Genomic DNA, 20,000 nt, shown 5'->3' with positions numbered 1-20,000 from the left:
TTGTGGCCTTGGTCCAACGACACGCTGGAGAAGTTCTTGGACACCTTCACCCCTCACACCAGCCTTTAGCGAGGATGAGAAAAAAAAAGAATGAAATTGGAGGTCATAATTGGACATCACAAACCTGAACACTTAAAATCAAACAAGAACACAGGAGACCCAATCAGCCAATTCATCCATTCAATCATCAAAGCAGGGACACCAGCAAGCCAGACTGAGTCGTCAGTTTTAGCTAGAACGTAGGCAGCTAAGATGCCCGCAAGTTAGTAAGTCAGTCAGTGGTCGAATTTATACTAGAGACGAATAACTCGTCTATTAAAGGGAGCCTCCACTCTTCGGGCGCGTTCGATTTAACCGTATTCCGGAAAAGGAATACATGGAATAGAAGTTAGAAATTCTTCGTGTTTACGGACATTCACATTAAGATTAAGATTGTCAAACACCTGCTAAAATGATGTCTTAAAGATATCTTTATTATCCTTGTTGCTTCAAAACGCCAAACATACCGTTTTAAATCATCACTCTCCGTATTCTTATTCCGGAAAAGGGTCAATCGAACACACCCTTATACTACAGAACAAGTCTAAACCGAAGGAAATTATGTTTACAAACAAATGTGTTCGAAATTTGTTTTGAAAATAGTGTTTACATCAAGAAAAGTGAATTTTAAAATCGCTTATTTTCACTTTCAATTTCGCGGCGCCGCCATCTTGAATAATTGCGACGTGTTACGGTTCTCCTATTGTTCTGACACAAAGAGCTTTCGTATGATAACAAAAGGGCAACCGTAACACGTCACAATTATCCAAGATGGCGGCGCCCTCGAAATTTGAAAACAAAAATAGGCGATTCTAAAACTCTTTTCTTTCCGATACAAACGCTTTCTTTGAAAACACTTTAGATTGACTTCACCGTAACAGTTAATTCCTGTGATTTAAAGATATTTTTTGTGGAAGTGGAGGTTTCCTTTAAGATGGATATTCCGTCTGCAATTCTTCTAGATATAAATCCGGGTCCAGTTGTTCGAAAGCCAATTAACTTAATCCAGGATTAGCGTAAACTTTGGTTTCATTTTTCCAACTTTTTGGTAAAAGTTTCTTTTGCTTATTTTTGTTTTTCAAGAGTGACCTCTTCTAATGTAAAGTTTAGAGAAATAAACTCCTTGGTAAGATTTAAATCTGAGATTAGCGTTAATCTTCTTTCGAACAACCGATTGATTCGTCTGTCCGCACGTCTTCAAAACGTGCTAAGAGACAAAATATCTGTCTTAGACGAGTTATTTGTCTCTAGTATAAATTGGGCAGCAAGAAAGTCAGTCAGCCAGCCAACCACTTTCTCATTCAATCATGTTACTTTTTACTCCGTTAGTCAGTTTCCGTCAATCAGGTAGGTAGGTAGCCCGTGCTGCATTTAGTCAGTCAGCCAATCATCAGGTGGTGGCAAGGTAGCCAGTGAGGGAAGTGAGTGAGTGAGTGAGTGAGTGAGTGCTTTTTTGTCCTACCAAAATGCTGCTGATGATCAAATGATACTGAGTTTGCATATGTCACTTGCAATGTTTGCATCATATATGGAAACAACCCCAATAGGTAAGGAAGGTGCCCTCTTGCTTTGCTGCTTGCGCTATTTCTACAGATCCCCTTCTACCAGTATGTCGTCTTACCATGCACAGCATAGACAAAAGACTTTCAGATTAATTACACTCACCTCAAACAAATTCATAGATCTTCCAAGCATTTGAACTTTGACCTTTGAGGTGATAGATCGTGGAAGGAAACTTGATGGTGTGGAAATCATTTGCAAGTCAACTGATCCGCCTAACTGAAGCAGTTCTGAAAGGAAAACGGAATACTTGAATGGAAGGGTCATTAAAGTCCCTATGACGTTTATTTTTTCCCCGTTTTTTAACTTTTCATTTAAATATCTATAGTGTCTGGAGTGTAGTAATTCAAAACATTTTCCCTCGTAGTGTATCCACGCGTTTTAGAGGGCCTTTGATTTATACGCACAAAATGTTGGCCGAGCCAGTTGGGCCCTGGTAACTAATGACGTCAAAGAAGTAACTTGTTCGCATCTCTACAGAAAGAAATATGCAAAAGTGTAAGAAGTATTGTTGAAAATCAGAGCTTCATGTTAAGTCTTTATAGAAATGTCGGACGACAGTTACCCTTCGGATACTCGTGAATGTTCTGACGATTCAGAATGGAATTACCTTCTTGACTTCTTTGACGTCATTAGTTACCAGGATCCGACTGGCTCGGCCAAAATTTCACCACACGTTCTTCCTTACTCTTTTGTTTAATTGCAGCCAAAAATTAAGGGTGCTTCACTTCAGCAAAGATCAGTTGGAGTTCGCACAACAAAAGACAGAATAAGTAGCTTCATCAGTTCAATTGAAATCCAAATGGTAATGGTAATGAATTTATAGACCGCATTTTCTATTGGCATATTCAAATGCGCTTTACAAGCAAGCAAATAACCAAATACAATAATTATTATTTTAACAAAACTTTATTCTATCTAAATAACTGCAACATTTTCCAAGAACCCAACACAACCAGGAGCCCATCTGGAGCGTGCAACTTCCATACAGCGTCTGTGAAACGGCGTTTTCACAAATAGGTTTATTTTTAGACTAGCCCTTCCCGCCGAATTAGGTCAAAAAACAAAGGCATTTCCGGTTCGGTGACTCTATGACGTCAGCTTATTTTTTTGTAATTGGTCATCGGGCTCCTGTGGGAGTCTCATTCGCGGGAAATTCAATCTAAAAATAAATCGGTCTGTGAAAACGCCGTAACACGAACACAGTAGAGTTGTAGGCTCCGGGTCATGGGTTCCTGACACAACATAATTATGAGAAAAACACTGCCATGTCTTTTTTTTTTAAGTTCTATGCTCAACGAGGGTCAAACAAGAAATGAAAAACAAATGCTGTTTTGCCCTAAAAAAAATATAGCACCATTATTGGATTTGGCTTCAATTTCACAAAACAACCAAACATGAAAACAGACAAAAAAAAATTGTACTTCTGCATACAGGCCTTTATGATCTAATTAAAAACTATTAACAAATGAACGTTGGTGCTTGCAATGTTCTAAACTCATTAACCTGTTTTTAATTGCCTTTAAATATTCACTATTAACACCAACAAGACCAAAGAAAAGACCCGAAGTCAAGGACATTATTATTATTTTTTTTTTTTACGATCAGAAAATTGAAAAGGAAATTGGCAGGTCACCTTACAAGGAGAACTGAGAAACGCTGGACAACCTGAGTTACACTCTGGACCCCTCAAGGTACAAGAAATCACAGACGACCAAGGACAAGGTAGCGAGATGACCTTGACAAATTCAATGTCGACCCCAGAGCTCTTCTCTTTTGCGCATGACTAAAGGAGAGAAGAGCTCTGGGGAACCCTGAAACGAACTGTCTTCTCATTGGTTTTCATGAAGAAGAATGAAAAGCGTCTCTGATTGGTGCATTCATGTTAGCACGACGCAGATGCCGTTAGGTTCAAATATCCAATTTCTGTTTAAAAGAAACCTACGGCGCATGTTCTCCTACATAGAGTTCCCTAGAGCCTTGGGTCATGCATTGACATAAGATTTGGGGCTCTGGTGGCGAGAATGTGACAAATTTGAAAAGCACTGCCGGGTCTCGACTCGCGCATGATGAGCAAAGATGGCATGAACTGGGGAAGGCCTAATGTCCAACAATGGATGTTACAGGCTGAATGGAAATACTGACCGGAAAATTGACCCCAGTGAAACCATTTTGATTTTAAGAGATCCATCCTGTGTTTCCTGAGCATTCTGAGAGCAAACCTTGCTGTTTTAGCCCTAAAACAAGATAAGCTTATTAGTAACAACTACTGTAGCAATAATGACAGCCCTCCTGATTCAAACAACGTCATCTCTCCATGGAACTTTCTGGAAAGTTTCGCTTTGACGTCATTTGAAATGCAGTAATGTGATTGGGCAATCGAACTGTTTACTGCCCATATTAGGAGTTTCCTTGGAGGGAATAAGGAGAAGCTTTGTTTTAATCTTGCCAAACATAGGTACGTGAAACAAACTGCAGACACGTTTTCAAGGTCATACGAAATTCGTTCTAATTGTTGTGATTCTTAAATCATTTTACCCAATGAAAACTGCAGTTACGAGGTTGAATACTTGTACACTTCTTTAAAATAATTTATATTTTTAGCCATTAAGAGTACGTATTTTTGTTCTAAGATGTGTCATCCTGGTTGTGGACTCTATATATTTTCAAAATTACTTGAAAAATGAGCAGGATTCATTAGTGCCCCCGGAATAAAATGAGTGATAGCCTACAACAACTGGACGTTTGCATAGAATACTCCTTTTCTGTCAAGCGTTTATCAGAGAGCTTTTATTATCCATCTCCAGGCTTAGAAAACCTAAAAAAACCTTGGTTGCAGATATCATTATAACGGCACTTTCTTCTGAGTTACTTAAATAACCTGGGCCCGGTTCCTCGAAAGCCGATTAACTTAATCCAGGATTAGCGTAAACTTTTGTTTCACGTTTTCAACTTTTTGGTGAAAGTTTCTTTTGCTTATTTTTGTTTTTCAAGATTGACGTCTTCTCATGTAAAGTTCTGCCAAAAATCTGCGTTGAACAGCATTTGGGAGTAGAGAAATAAACTGCTTGGTTAATGTTTAATCTTAGATTAGCGTTAATCGGCTTTCGAGGAACCGGGCCCTGAGTATTTGTCCAGCAGCCCTTGATATTTACCCATCATTAATAATCACCTGCCCCACAACTTACATCTTTTCATCACAAGGGTACTTGGAGAATGCCATTCCTTTGATGTAGGACACCACAAATGAACGCACTTGGTTGGTACGTTCACGCTGGAGATGCGCAAGAATCAGGTTGAACACAGCTGGACCAGGCTTGCTGTCACAAATAACAACAAAACAAGCCATGCGCAATTCCACATCATTGTCGACTTGCCGGAAGATCTTTAGGAGCACTGGCAACACCTGAAAAAGGTAAACATAAACGTTTCGGTAATTGTGAAGAACATCTTCCCTCCACCGACACTCGGCCAACAGTCGCCGAAAGTCGGCCGACAGCTTTATTTACGTTTGTTTGTTGTAAAAGGCGGCTGCTGGAAACTTTGGTTCACGTGGCAATTATTGTGTTATCAATGGAACAACATTGATGACGAAGATCGTACTCTTGAGACTAGAGTAATTCTCCTTCTTAAAAACTGAACTACGGATATCAGATTTCCAGCATTTTCAGTAGTGATGTACGACCCTTCACGTACCTTTTGACGGTTGGAATTAGAGCGTTCTGATCGTTGGATAAAAATTTGGCGGGAATTTCAAAATTCGAAAGATGACGTCACAGACACGTGACACCTCCCTTTCTGCAGAGACCCGGGAAACAGGTCGGGTTGTTTTGCGTACCATGTTAAGAAAAAATATCGCAGTCAGGAAATTCAAAGTTGGGGTGTCACACACGGGGATAAGCCGAGAGGGAATGACGTCACAGAGTCCTAGGCGCCTCGCGGTAAAAAAATGGAAACAAGACAGGATGTTTTTTACGAATTAAACGGTTTAATGACAACAAAAAGAAAACTATGTACAAACGGGAACGTGTGAGGCCATCTAGTCATCACCTCTTTAGCACACATGAAAATAAGGAAAATTGAAATTGAAATGCTGAAAAACGAAGGTAAAAAAAAGTGGAGAGAGTACATCTCCATAAGAGCAACCACTCCCCTGAGAAAAAACTATTAACAGAAAAAAGTGGAGAGAGTATACGTACTTAGACAATGCGTATGCACGTTGCATGCACTTAAAAGTTAATTTTCAAATATGCCGTTTGCTTGCATTTTACTTGTTTCAGTTTACGTAGAACCTGAACCTGAACCTGAACCTTTGAAAAATAAAATGAAGTTGAGAACGCTTGAAACGCGAAATTTAATGCCCTTTTTTCATATTTGCCTATTGAAATCGCGAAAACAAGAATAGTAACATAATTGGTTTAAAACTGATGCACAAATAAAATTATACAATGCAGTCGTCCATCACGCCCTACAGGACTGTGAAGGTGTTCACAATATCCTTGATGATGTGATATTCCATGCTGACACTGAGGAGAAACATGATAGAAAAATTTGAGAATGAAGTGAGAGTTTTGAGCAGCAAGGGATCGACACTTAACCGCGACAAATCACGGTCAACTTAAGATGACACACCCGGAATTCATTGGTCATGTGTTGTCAGCGCGTGGAATTAGTTCCATTGACGTTTAAGTTAAAGCTGTCGTTGATGCCCGTGAACCCACGAACGCTGCCGAAATGAGGAGTTTCCAGGGTCTCGACGATTTTGCCACACGTTTCATTCCTGGCATGGCGACAGTATCAGCACCTCTAGGCCAGTTTATAAAGCATGGAAAGCTATTTGTGTGGGGTCAGGAACAGCACCAATCATTCGATGAGTTAAAGAACCGATTAGCTAGTGCCCAGCAAACCCAATTGGTTTGGGAGCTGTGTTAGCCTAACAGCGAGGAGACGAGCTGCGAGTTATCAGCTATGCAAGCCGGGACCTCACTAATACAGAAAGCCGTTACTCACACACGGACTGAAAAGGAAACTTTAGCCATTGTATTCTCATGTGAAAGATATACCAATCTCGTTGGTGCTGAGTTCGAGCTACTAACTGACCGTAAACCTATAGAATGTTCCTTTTCTCGTAAATCCAGGGCCTGAGAGGTGGCTTCTTATGATGCAACCTTACAAGTTTACAGTCAAATACGGTCCAAGGCGAAGAAACACCGCAGATTCCCCGTCACGCCTGTTACAGCCAAAGTCACCTTAAGGACAGAAAGACAAGTAGACAGACGAATACGTGAGGTGGGTTATCCACCTGATGTCATGACAACCCGTGAAGTCGAGAGAGCGTGGTAGTATTTCCAGAACTGTTAAGTATGCGAAAATGCGTCTTAAATGGGAGATGGCATGCCATTGTATTCGAAGAGTACATACCCCGGTGCGAGGTGAATTGAGCGCAATTGGAGAACTTGTGCTTCATGGAACCAAAAGGGTCATGTACTGGATGTAGCATATGAAGGTCACCCTGGCATTGTGTGAACGAAGCAACCTTCCAAGATGCAAGGTGTGGTGGCCGGAAATTGGCATCGAAAGAAGCAGACAAAGTTTGCAAGACTATGAGTCTACAGATGAGCCTATGAGTCGTACAGACCTTCCGCCTGCAGTTTGGGAACATCTGGTTGTTGACCTGTTGGGCCCACATCCTTCTGGGGATTACATCTTTGTTGTAGTTGACTATTACGGCAGGTTTTTTGTGATGGAGTTTACCAAGTCAACCACAGCTGAGAAGATCGTGTCACTAATGTCCAAGATGCCTGTCACTCATAGCCTTCCGTGTTCTTTAAAGGGACAGGGGGGGGGATGACTACAAAACCATTGCCATGGGAGACTTCATATAGTAATTTTTCGCGTCCATTTAACTCCACCATTGTCCTTTTTGGCCAAGTGTGTACACCTCTGCTTGAAATCACAACTACATTTCGTGAGTCACCTGTCCAAAACAGAAAAAGCCTTAAAACTCAAAGAGTTTACCCTTTTGTACTCGGAAAACTATTGCAACGGTGCATAAACATTCTAATGTATAATCTGGAACATGGATTTAAAGAAAATTTATTTTTCAGCGAAGTTATGATGTCATAAATGCATCATTTTGATAAAAATTTTCTTACATATTTCCTTTGTTTTTTGTGCAAACAGCAATCCCATGCTACAAATTATGAACAATGATTACATGGTTCCGGTGGGATAAAAAAAAAATCACTGCTTTATTTCTTTTCGTTTTTAGTTTTTAGATAATTTTTCATTGAAACGCACGGTTGAGGACTGGCACTAGATGCGCATGCGCTGTGACCAAAGTGATGTCAGGTATTCATTTAAAATGTTGTAAACTTCAAACATCCTTCTTTGTAAACATTTCGCATGGCCTGCAAATTGCTCTTGACTTCTTCATACAGCACTTAGCACAAACGTTTCATTTGAACTTCTACAAATTGTGTAAAAGACATCATAGCCCCTGTAAAATTTTGTTTCTTGGTCATAGGTCGGGTCTGGAGCATCCGAAAAAGAAATCGGTTTGCCTGAGGTTCTACTTCCGATTGAAATGCCACACTTCAATTATGATACTTCCTCTTTCAGGTTGCACTTTCTAAAATAGTTGTCTTTAGTTTTAAGAGTCCTTGATTGGTAATCCTTTGCATGGCTTGTACAAATCGCTCGTCAAGAAAGGGTTAATTAAAGACACGATTACGTCCGCAGCTGCTGTGAAGTATTCCAATGGTTGAACAATTTCGGAAAATCGACATCTGTTTTCCGGATACCGCCTGAAAGGCTTTTGTTGTTTCTTCTTCAGTTTTTTGCCAATTGGTTCAGTCCTTAGCACAAACGTTTGTCCACGTATACAAATTCTGTGAGAGACATCACACGCCCTGTAAAATTGCGTTTTCTTGGCAATAGATCAGATGTAGAGCATCTGGAATAGAAATCGGCTCGATTGAAACGCGAGACTTCAGTTGTCATGATCGGCAATGACACTTTCTATAGGTGTCGTAAGTTTTAAGAGTTTTCTTTTTCTAAATTAAACACAAGATTACGTCTCATCTCCCCCGTTCAATTTGGCTATACTATTCGAAAGAATATTCGCTACAAATCAGTTGCTTTTTGAGCGCTTCAAGAGTTCACAAGAGTGCCCCAAACTTGTTTTGCTTTAGTACAATGTTTAATTCAAATGAGGCGAATGCAACATCTTACCTCCAATTTCGAGAGCATTTTTATTATCTAGCTCACTTTATGTTGATCTTTGTGCTTGCAATATCAGCGTTGATTTCTAACCTGGTTTTCCTAATTGCAGTCTTCCGAAATCCTGTTCGGTATCGGGTACGAGATTCACCAGTGTCGCTATTGGTGATAAATTTAGGAGTGTGCGATTTGTTAACAGGAGTTGTGCCGGGCTGCGGAAGGATTTATTACTACATCAGTTTGTTAAACGGAAGATCAGCAGAAGACCTTTATGGAGCGCGAATTGTGATATATACCTTCGGGATTATCACAAGTATTGTGTCCACCTGTACAATATCTGCAATGTCTGTGGAACGTTTCCACGCAATAAGTTCCCCGCTCCGTCACAGAGCTCGCTTTAACAATGTGAGAATCTACGTGTTTTCAGCCTTCAGCTGGATTTACTCCGTATTGTTCGCTTGTCTTTCGCTGGCAGTTTCCCGTCGAGTGTTTTTTCTCCTTTATTGCCATGTTCATGTAACAATGCCCTTAATTATTCTTCCTGTGGTTAATTGGAAAACATACACTGCTCTCCGTTTTCATAATCGAAATACAGTAGAAAATTTGTCGGTTGCTCAAAGAGACCCGAGGACTTGTATTGACAGAAAAAGAGAGCAGAAATTGTTGTCAGCCATTCTGCTGGTTCTTGTCTTATTTTACGTAACCTTTATGCCTTTATTTATCGCTCTAAACATATCTGCTCTTGGACCGTCCCTCGCAGAGACGCGGAGCTATCGGACATTTTTTGCTTTGTCAGTTACAATCCTTTTGGTAAACTGTGTTTTTAATCCGTTCATTTATGCGTGGAGAATTCCTAAGTACAGGCGAGCATTTAAGGAAGTTTTTGGTCGATGTGGCTGCTGTAGAAGGCTGAACAATGTGCAGACTGACGGTCCGGGGTCACTGATGATTATGGAACAAAGACCTCGACAATTAACAGGAACAGAAGTCGTGTTGCCAACGGTGACATCTTGAAAGGTTCATTCGTATGCGACTCGAAGACCAAACTCGATGCAACAGTGATGGCAAAAGGCTTCCAGAGGAGTAAACCGTCCAAAAACTGGCAATTACACGAATATTTATGTTACTTTTACTTCCTATGTAACCTATTTGTTATCTTCAGGATAGCCTTAGTTTGGGATCCCAAGTTATTTATTTATTTATTTATTGAATGTACAGTTAATGATAAATGGACTGTGTCACGAAATTTAGCCAAGTCAGTAGTATCCGTGTTGTAACGTACCCTCCCTCCTTAATTAAAAGGGGAACTGTCATGAACTGCGCATGCTCGAGTTGGTTTGCTCTCGCAAATTCTAGCCGCCATAATGGATTCACGCGTGAGCCTCGCTATGCACTGTATCCTTGAGTCAACTTTAGCGCGTATCTTACTATTTTTAGAACTAACCCTTCAGCAGGAGACTTAAATTTACATCAATTAGCATACATTACTTTTGTTATTTTTTCTTCCTTTGACAATTACATGTATTCTGATTGGCCATTCTAAATAGTGCGTGCAGAGCCGAGGAATTTGTGGCTTTCTAAAAATAGAAAGATACGCGCAAAAGTTGACACAAAGAGCTTGTATGGGTGTGAGTTTGCACCATGTGACGTAAATTAGCCAATAAAATCGCCCGAAAATTCATGTGAGGTTATTATTCAAGACGTTTTCTTCACTTTGCTCGTTGGGGAAGATGTCACAGTGGAGAACGTCGAAGATCTGAGAACGAGCTTCATCGATTGACGGTGCAACTAATGAAATGAATAGTGTTGCCGTGATAACCAGTGGAAAAGTAAACTTAACAGCTAAAAAATCATTGCGGTTCGATGTTTTTGTTGTGGAATTGTGGGTCATAAGGCTTCCCCCCCCCCCCCCCCCCCGAAGGAAAACTGCGCAGGCAGTGTAAGGGTACACGCCAAGAGTGTATAAAAGTAAACCGAAGACACAAGATGGGAGAAGTAAATGAGACCTGCATAACATTGTAAGGCAAGTAGAAGTTGAAGATGATAGAAAAGTCATAGTGTGTATGTTTTTGGTATTTCGCGTGATCGAGATGCTTTAGATGGTTTATCAGAAGGTCGTCCGACAAGCCCTACAGGACTGTGAAGGTGTTCAGAATATCCTTGATGATGTGATAGTTCATGCTGACATTGAAGAGGAAAATGATGGAAGATTTGACAATAAAGCGAGAGTTTTGAGCAGCAAGGGATCGACACTTAACCGCGACAAATCACGGTCAACTTAAGATGACACACCTGGAATTTATTGGTCATGTGTTGTCAGCGCGTGGAATTAGTCCCACTGATGTTAGAGTTAAAGCTGTCGTTGATGCCCGTGAACCCACGAACGCTGCCGAAGTGAAGAGTTTCCAGTTTTCTACAAAACCATTGCCATGGGAGACTTCATATGGTAATTTTTCGCGTCCATTTAACTCCACCATTGTCCTTTTTGGCCAAGTGTGTACACCTCTGCTTGAAATCACAGGGTAAACTCAGCGAGTTTACCCTTTTGTACTCTGAAAACTATTGCAACGGTGCATTAACATTCTAATGTATAATCTGGAACATGGATTTGAAGAAAATTTATTTTTCAGCGAAGTTATGATGTCATAAAGAATCATTTTGATAAAAATTTTCTTATATATTTCCTTTGTTTTTTGTGCAAACAGCAATCTCATGCTACAAATTATGAACAACGATTACATGGTTCCCGTGGGATAAAAAAAAATCACTGCTTTATTTCTTTTCGTTTTAGTTTTTAGATATTTTTTCATTGAAACGCACGGTTGAGGACTGGCACTAGATGCGCATGCGCTATGTGACCAAAGTGATGTCAGGTATTCATTTAAAATGTTGTAAACTTCAAACATCCCTCTTTGTAAACATTTCGCATGGCCTGCAAATTGCTCGTGACTTCTTCATACAGCACTTAGCACAAACGTTTCTTTTGAACTTCGACAAGTTGTGTAAAAGACATCATAGCCCCTGTAAAATTTTGTTTCTTGGTCATAGGTCAAGTGTGGAGCATTCGAAAAAGAAATCGGCTTGCCATAGGTTTTAATTCTGATTGAAATGCAACACTTCAATTATGATACTTCCTACTTCAGGTTGCACTTTCTAAAATAGTTGTCTTTAGTTTTAAGAGTCCTTGATTGGTAATCCTTTGGCTTGTACAAATCGCTCGTCAAGAAAGGGTTAATTAAAGACAAGATTGCGTCCGCAGCTGCTGTGAAGTATTCCAATGGTTGAACACTTTCCGAAAATCGACATCTGTTTTCCGGATACCGCCTGAAAGGCTTTTGTTCTTCTTAAGTTTTTCGCTAATTGGTTCAGTCCTTAGCACAAACGTTTGTCAACGTATACAAATTCTGTAAGGGACATCACACGCCCTGTAAAATTGCGTTTTCTTGGTAATAGATCGGTTGTACAGCATCTGGAATAGAAATCGGCTCGATTGAAACGCGAGACTTCAGTTGTCATGATCGGCAATGACACTTTCTATTTCGGATTAGAATTTTTAAAATAGCTGTCGTTGGTTTTAAGAGTTTTCTTTTTCTAAATTATTCAAAAGATTACGTCTATTCCCCCCCCCCCTTTCAAATTGACTATAATATTCGAAAGAATATCCGCTACAAATCAGTTGCTTTTTGATCCGCTTCAAGAGTTCACAAGAGTGACCCAAGCTTGTTTTGCTTTAGTACAATGTTTAATTCAAATGAGGCGAATGCAACATCTTACCTCCAATTTCGAGAGCATTTTGATTATCTACCTCACTTTGTGTTGATCTTTGTGCTTGCAATATCAGCGGTGATTTCTAACCTGGTTTTCCTGATTGCAGTCTTCCGAAATCCTGTTCGGTATCGGGTACGAGATTCACCAGTGTCGCTATTGGTGATAAATTTAGGAGTGTGCGATTTGTTAACAGGAGTTGTGCCGGGCTGCGGAGGGATTTATTACTACAACAGTTTGTTAAACGGAAGATCAAGAGAAGACCTTTATGTACAGCGAATTGTGATATATAACTTCACGATTGTCACAAGTATTGTGTCCACCTGTACAATATCTGCAATGTCTGTGGAACGTTTCCACGCAATATGTTCCCCGCTCCGTCACAGAGCTCGCTTTAATAATGTGAGAGTCAAAGTGTTTTCAGCCTTCAGCTGGATTTACTCCGTATTGTTCGCTTGTCTTTCGCTGGCAGTTTCCCGTCGAGTGTTTCGTCTCCTTTATTGCCATGTTCATGTAACAATGCCCTTAATTATTCTTCCTGTGGTTAATTGGAAAACATACACTGCTCTCCGTTTTCATAATCGAAATACAGTAGAAAATTTGTCGGTTGCTCGAAGAGACTCGAGGACTTGTATTGACAGAAACAGAGAGCAGAAATTGTTGTCAGCCATTCTGTTGGTTCTTGTCTTATTTTACGTAACCGTTATGCCTTTATTTATCGCTCTAAACATATCTGCTCTTGGACCGTCCCTCGCAGAGACGCGGAGCTATAACATATTTTTTACTTTGTCAGCTATAATCCTTTTGGTAAACTGTGTTTTTAATCCGTTCATTTATGGATGGAGAATTCCTAAGTACAGGCGAGCATTTAAGGAAGTTTTTGGTCGATGTGGCTGCTGTAGAAGGCTGAACAATGTGCAGACTGACGGTCCGGGGTCACTGATGATTATGGAACAAAGACCTCGACAATTAACAGGAACAGAAGTCGTGTTGCCAACGGTGACATCTTGAAAGGTTCATTCGTATGCGACTCGGAGACCAAACTCGATGCAACAGTGATGGCAAAAGCCTTCCAGAGGAGTAAACCGTCCAAAAACTGGCAATTACACGAATATTTATGTTACTTTTACTTCCTATGTAACCTATTTGTTATCTTCAGGATAGCCTTTGGGATCCCAAGTTATTTATTTATTTATTTATTTATTTATTGAATGTACAGTTAATGATAAATGGACTGTGTCACGAAATTTAGCCAAGTCAGTAGTATCCGTGTTGTAACGTACCCTCCCTCCTTAATTAAAAGGGGAACTGTCATGAACTGCGCATGCTCGAGTTGGTTTGCTCTCGCAAATTCTAGCCGCCATAATGGCTTCACGCGTGAGTCACGTATATTCGCAGTTAATGAATTCTATGTCAAACATAGCGCTCAGAATTTAATATTTACCTGTCAGGAAGAACTTTCCGGATCAATAAACTTTTGTAAATGTGAAAGTGCTTGCAGTACAAAGCGAAATTACTGTCGCTGCACGCTTCGTAGCCAGCTTCGAATTTAGCTTGCAGCCAGGCGTGTAAAATTCTTTGCGTCAGATAAATACGCTTGTGCGTGTTATTCCATTCCTTCAGGTATTCTTTGCGATCCGTTAAAACCTTCCTTTTTCTCCAGGAGTTTCTCCTTAGTCCACCATGGCCCTCCCCAGTGGACGCCATTTTGAATTTGTCGATTCAACTTGAAAAAGTTAACCTAACACTTTTCAAGTTTTCGCAAGACGCTAGCGCAAGCGCAACTCATGGAAGTGTCCCTTTAAAAGCTGTGTAAAAGACAGGCGCATGTGTAGAAAAAAAAAAGAGTGAGCACGAATTCTCGTTGGTTGGTACTGAGAGCCGCCGCTGGCCAAAGGGATCGCGTCTCTTCGAACGAGAATGGTTAGCACATGGAGTGTGGTTTAATCTGTTTGTTCCTTCGGAATCTGTGGAGATCCTACAAGTTGGTGACGAGGACGGCCATTTGTGTGTATTTGCTTGAAGATGGCGATCGCGAGTGTAATTTTGAGTGATGTCAGGAGCATAGGAGCCTCGCTATGCACTGTATCCTTGAGTCAACTTTAGCGCGTATCTTACTATTTTTAGAACTAACCCTTCAGCAGGAGACTTAAATTTACATCAATCAGCATACATTGTTTTTGCTATTTTTTTCTTCGTTTGACAATTACATGTATTCTGATTGGCCATTCTAAATAGTGCGTGCAGAGCCGAGGAATTCGTGGCTTTCTAAAAATAGAAAGATACGTGCAAAGGTTGACTCAAAGAGCTTGTATGGGTGTGAGTTTGCACCATGTGACGTAAATTAGCCAATAAAATCGCCCGAAAATTCATGTGGGGTTATTATTCAAGACGTTTTCTTCACTTTGCTCGTTGGGGAAGATGTCACAGTGGAGAACGTCGAAGATCTGAGAAACGAGCTCCCTTGATTGAAGGTGCAACTAATGAAATGAATGGTGTTGCCGTGATAACCAGTGGAAAAGTAAACTTAACAGCTAAAAAATCATTGCGGTTCGATGTTTTTGTTGTGGAATTGTGGGTCATAAGGCCCCCACCCCCCTGAAGGAAAACTGTGCAGGAAGTGTAATGGTACACTTCAAGAGTGTATAAAAGTAAACCGAAGACACAAGATGGGAGAAGGAAATGGGACCTGCATAACATTGTAAGGCAAGTAGAAGTTGAAGATGATAGATAAGTGATAGTGTGTATGTTTTTGGTATTTCGCATGATCGAGATGCTTTAGATGGCCGTTTATCAGAAGGTCGTCCGACACGCCCTACAGGATTGTGAAGGTGTTCAGAATATCCTTGATGAAGTGATAGTTCATGCTGACATTGGAGAGGAAAATGATGGAAGATTTGACAATAAAGTGAGACTTTTGAGCAGCAAGGGATCGACACTTAACCGCGACAAATCACGGTCAACTGAAGATGACACACCTGGAATTTATTGGTCATGTGTTGTCAGCGCGTGGAATTAGTCCCACTGATGTTAGAGTTAAAGCTGTCGTTGATGCCCGTGAACCCACGAACGCCGCCGAAGTGAAGAGTTTCCAGTTTTCTACAAAACCATTGCCTTGGGAGACTTCATATGGTAATTTTTCGCGTCCATTTAACTCCACCATTGTCCTTTTTGGCCAAGTGTGTACACCTCTGGTTGAAATCCAGGGTAAACTCAGCGAGTTTGCGTACTCTGAAAACTATTGCAACGGTGCATTAACATTCTAATGTATAATCTGGAAAGAGGATTTAAAGAAAATTTATTTTTCATCGAAGTTATGATGTCATAAATGCATCATTTTAATAAAAATTTTCTTACATATTTCTCCTTTGTTTTTTGTGCAAACAGCAATCCCATGCTACAAATTATGAACAATGATTACATGGTTCCGGTGGGATGAAAAAAAAAAATCACTGCTTTATTTCTTTTCGTTTTTAGTTTTTAGATATTTTTTCATTGAAACGCACGATTGAGGACTGGCACTAGATGCGCATGCGCTATGTGACCAAAGTGATGTCAGGTATTCATTTAAAATGTTGTAAACTTCAAACATCCCTCTTTGTAAACATTTCGCATGGCCTGCAAATTGCTCGTGACTTCTTCATACAGCACTTAGCACAAACGTTTCTTTTGAACTTCTACAAATTGTGTAAAAGACATCATAGCCCCTGTAAAATTTTGTTTCTTGGTCATAGGTCAGGTGTGGAGCATCCGAAAAAGAAATCGGCTTGCCGTAGGTTTTAATTCTGATTCAAATGCAACACTTCAATTATGATACTTCCTATTTCAGGTTGCACTTTCTAAAATAGTTGTCTTTAGTTTTAAGAGTCCTTGATTGGTAATCCTTTGGCTTGTACAAATCGCTCGTCAAGAAAGGGTTAATTAAAGATAAGATTACGTCCGCAGCTGCTGTAAAGTATTCCAATGGTTGAACACTTTCGGAAAATCGACATCTGTTTTCCGGATACCGCCGGAAAGGCTTTTGTTCTTCTTCAGTTTTTTGCTAATTGGTTCAGTCCTTAGCACAATCGTTTGTCAACGTATACAAATTCTGTAAGGGACATCACACGCCCTGTAAAATTGTGTTTTCTTGGTAACAGATTGGTTGTAGAGAATCTGGAATAGAAATCGGCTCGATTGAAACGCGAGACTTCAGTTGTCATGATCGGCAATGACACTTTCTAGTTCAGATTAGAATTTTTAAAATAGCTGTCGTTAGTTTTAAAATTAAACGTCAAAATTACGTCTCATCCCCCCCACCCCGTTCAAATTAACTATAATATTCGAAAGAATATTCGCTACAAATCAGTTGCTTCTTGAGCCGCTTCAAGAGTTCACAAGAGTGACCCAAACTTGTTTTGCTTTAGTACAATGTTTAATTCAAATGAGGCGAATTCAACATCTTACCTCAAATTTCGAGAGCATTTTTATTATCTAGCTCACTTTATGTTGATCTTTGTGCTTGCAATATCAGCGGTGATTTCTAACCTGGTTTTCCTGATTGCAGTCTTGCGAAATCCTGTTCGGTATCGGGTACGAGATTCACCAGTGTCGCTATTGGTGATAAATTTAGGAGTGTGCGATTTGTTAACAGGAGTTGTGCCGGGCTGCGGAAGGATTTATTACTACATCAGTTTGTTAAACGGAAGATCAAGAGAAGACCTTTATGGAGCGGGAATTGTGATAAATACCTTCGCGATTGTCACAAGTATTGTGTCAACCTGCACAATATCTGCAATGTCTGTGGAACGTTTCCACGCAATAAGTTCCCCGCTCCGTCACAGAGCTCGCTTTAACAATGTGAGAGTCAAAGTGTTTTCAGCCTCCAGCTGGATTTACTCCGTATTGTTCGCTTGTCTTTCGCAGGCAGTTTCCAGTCGGGTGTTTTTTCTCCTTCATTGCCATGTTCATGTAACAATGCCCTTAATTATTCTTCCTGTGGTTAATTGGAAAACATACACTGCTCTCCGTTTTCATAATCGAAATACATTAGAAAATTTGTCGGTTGCTCAAAGAGACCCGAGGACTTGTATTGACAGAAAAAGAGAGCAGAAATTGTTGTCAGCCATTCTGTTGGTTCTTGTCTTATTTTACGTAACCGTTATGCCTTTATTTATCGCTCTAAACATGTCTGCTCTTGGACCGTCCCTCGCAGAGACGCGGCGCTTTCAGACATTTTTTGCTTTGTCAGTTGCAATCCTTTTGGTAAACTGTGTTTTTAATCCGTTCATTTATGCGTGGAGAATTCCTAAGTACAGGCGAGCATTTAAGGAAGTTTTTGGTCGATGTGGCTGCTGTAGAAGGCTGAACAATGTGCAGACTGACGGTCCGGGGTCACTGCTGATTATGGAACAAAGACCTCGTTAATTAACAGGAAAAGAAGTCGTGTTGCCAACGGTGACATCTTGAAAGGTTCATTCGTATGTGACTCGGAGACCAAACTCGATGCAACAGTGATGGCAAAAGGCTTCCAGAGGAGTAAACCGTCCAAAAACTGGCAATTACACGAATATTTATGTTACTTTTACTTCCTATGTAACCTATTTGTTATCTTCAGGATAGCCTTTGGGATCCCAAGTTATTTATTTATTTATTTATTTATTTATTTATTTATTTATTTATTGAATGTACAGTTAATGATAAATGGGTTGTGTCACAAAATTTAGCCAAGTCAGTAGTATCCGTGTTGTAACGTACCCTCCCTCCTTAATTAAAAGGAAAACTGTCATGAGTTGCGCATGCTCGAGTTGGTTTGCTCTCGCGCTCTCGGAAAATTCTAGCCGCCATAATGGCTTCACGCGTGAGTCACGTATATTCGCAGTTAATGAATTCTATGTCAAACATAGCGCTCAGAATTTAATATTTACCTGTCAGGAAGAACTTTCCGGATCAATGAACTTTTGTAGATGTGAAAGTGCTTGCAGTACAAAGCGAAATTACTGTCTCTGCACGCTTCGTAGCCAGCTTCGAATTTAGCTTGCAGCCAGGCGTGAAAAATTCTTTGCTTCAGATAAATACGCTTGTGCGTGTTATTCCATTCCTTCAGGTATTCTTTGCGATCCGTTAAAGCCTTCCTTTTTCTCCAGGAGTTTCTCCTTAGTCCACCATGGCCCTCCCCAGTGGAAGCCATTTTGAATTTGTCGATTCAACTTGAAAAAGTTAACCTAACACTTTTCAAGTTTTCGCAAGACGCTAGCGCAAGCGCAACTCGTGACAGTGTCCCTTTAAAAGCTGTGTAAAAGACAGGCGCATGTGTAGAAAAAAAAAAGAGTGAGCACGAATTCTCGTTGGTTGGTACCCAGAGCCGCCGCTGGCCAAAAGGATCGCGTCTCTGCGAACGAGAATGGTTAGCACATGCAGTGTGGTTTAATCTGTTTGTTCCTTCGGATCTGTGGAGATCCTGCATGTTGGTGACGAGGACGGCCATTTGTGTGTATTTCCTTGAAGATAGCGATCGCGAGTGTAATTTTGAATGATGTCAGGAGCATAGGAGCCTCGCTATGCACTGTATCCTTGAGCCAACCTTTGAGCGTATCTTACTATTTTTAGAACTAACCCTTCAGCAGGAGACTTAAATTTACATCAATCAGCATACATTGCTTTTGCTATTTTTTTCTTCGTTTGACAATTACATGTATTGATTGGCCATTCTAAAAAGTGTGTGCAGAGCCGAGGAATTCGTGGCTTTTTAAATATAGAAAGATACGCGCAAAGGTTGACTCGAAGAGCTTGTTTGGGAGAGGAAAGCTCCTACTCAAGGCTTCCTGGTGACGTGAATGAATCGGCGTGGTTTGAGTTCTAGGACACAGGTGGAATTTGTCGACACGCTGGGAAAGATGGATACTGGCTTTCGAATTGCTCGCGGCTTGGAAAGGTGTAAAGAGTGTCGAATAGAAGAAGGCTCTGCTGTTGCATACTGCCGATTTGCAGGTTCAAGATATTTAGTAAATAAACCAATTTGGGCGGCTGGTATGTCGGCTGATATATAATGTCCGCGACTGAGAGATGTGGATACGCGCTGTCTCAGTACGCACTCTCTCCACTTTTTTCTGTAAATAATTTTTCTCTCGGGGGAGTGGTTGCATGCGCTATGTGACCAAAGTGATGTTAGGTATTCATTTAAAATGTTGTAAACTTCAAACATCCCTCTTTGTAAACATTTCGCATGGCCTGCAAATTGCTCTTGACTTCTTCATACAGCACTTAGCACAAACGTTTCTTTTGAACTTCTACAAATTGTGTAAAAGACATCATAGCCCCTGTAAAATTTTGTTTCTTGGTCATAGGTCAGGTGTGGAGCATCCGAAAAAGAAATCGGCTTGCCTTAGGTTCTACTTCCGATTGAAATGCAATACTTCAATTATGATACTTCCTGT

General features: G+C 40.4%; 1 protein-coding gene across 1 annotated transcript in view; it reads right to left on the bottom strand.

Moving 5' to 3' along the window:
* LOC138024682 (vitellogenin-like) overlaps positions 1 to 20,000 on the bottom strand; it is a 67,609-nt gene that overhangs the window by 20,838 nt on the left and 26,771 nt on the right. The window contains exons 13-16 of the mRNA XM_068871893.1: positions 4,788 to 5,005; positions 3,745 to 3,836; positions 1,705 to 1,829; positions 1 to 63 (exon numbers count right to left, since the gene is read on the bottom strand). The exon at positions 1 to 63 is cut by the window's left edge and continues 87 nt beyond it. Of these exons, the coding sequence (XP_068727994.1) occupies positions 1 to 63; positions 1,705 to 1,829; positions 3,745 to 3,836; positions 4,788 to 5,005 (498 nt within the window). The remainder of the gene's footprint in view (positions 64 to 1,704; positions 1,830 to 3,744; positions 3,837 to 4,787; positions 5,006 to 20,000) is intronic.

Source organism: Montipora capricornis, chromosome 11 (assembly GCF_036669925.1).
Source record: "Montipora capricornis isolate CH-2021 chromosome 11, ASM3666992v2, whole genome shotgun sequence".
Lineage (NCBI taxonomy): Eukaryota > Metazoa > Cnidaria > Anthozoa > Scleractinia > Acroporidae > Montipora > Montipora capricornis.
Note: the sequence above shows the minus strand (reverse complement) of the source record. Positions and strands in the feature narration are given on the sequence as shown.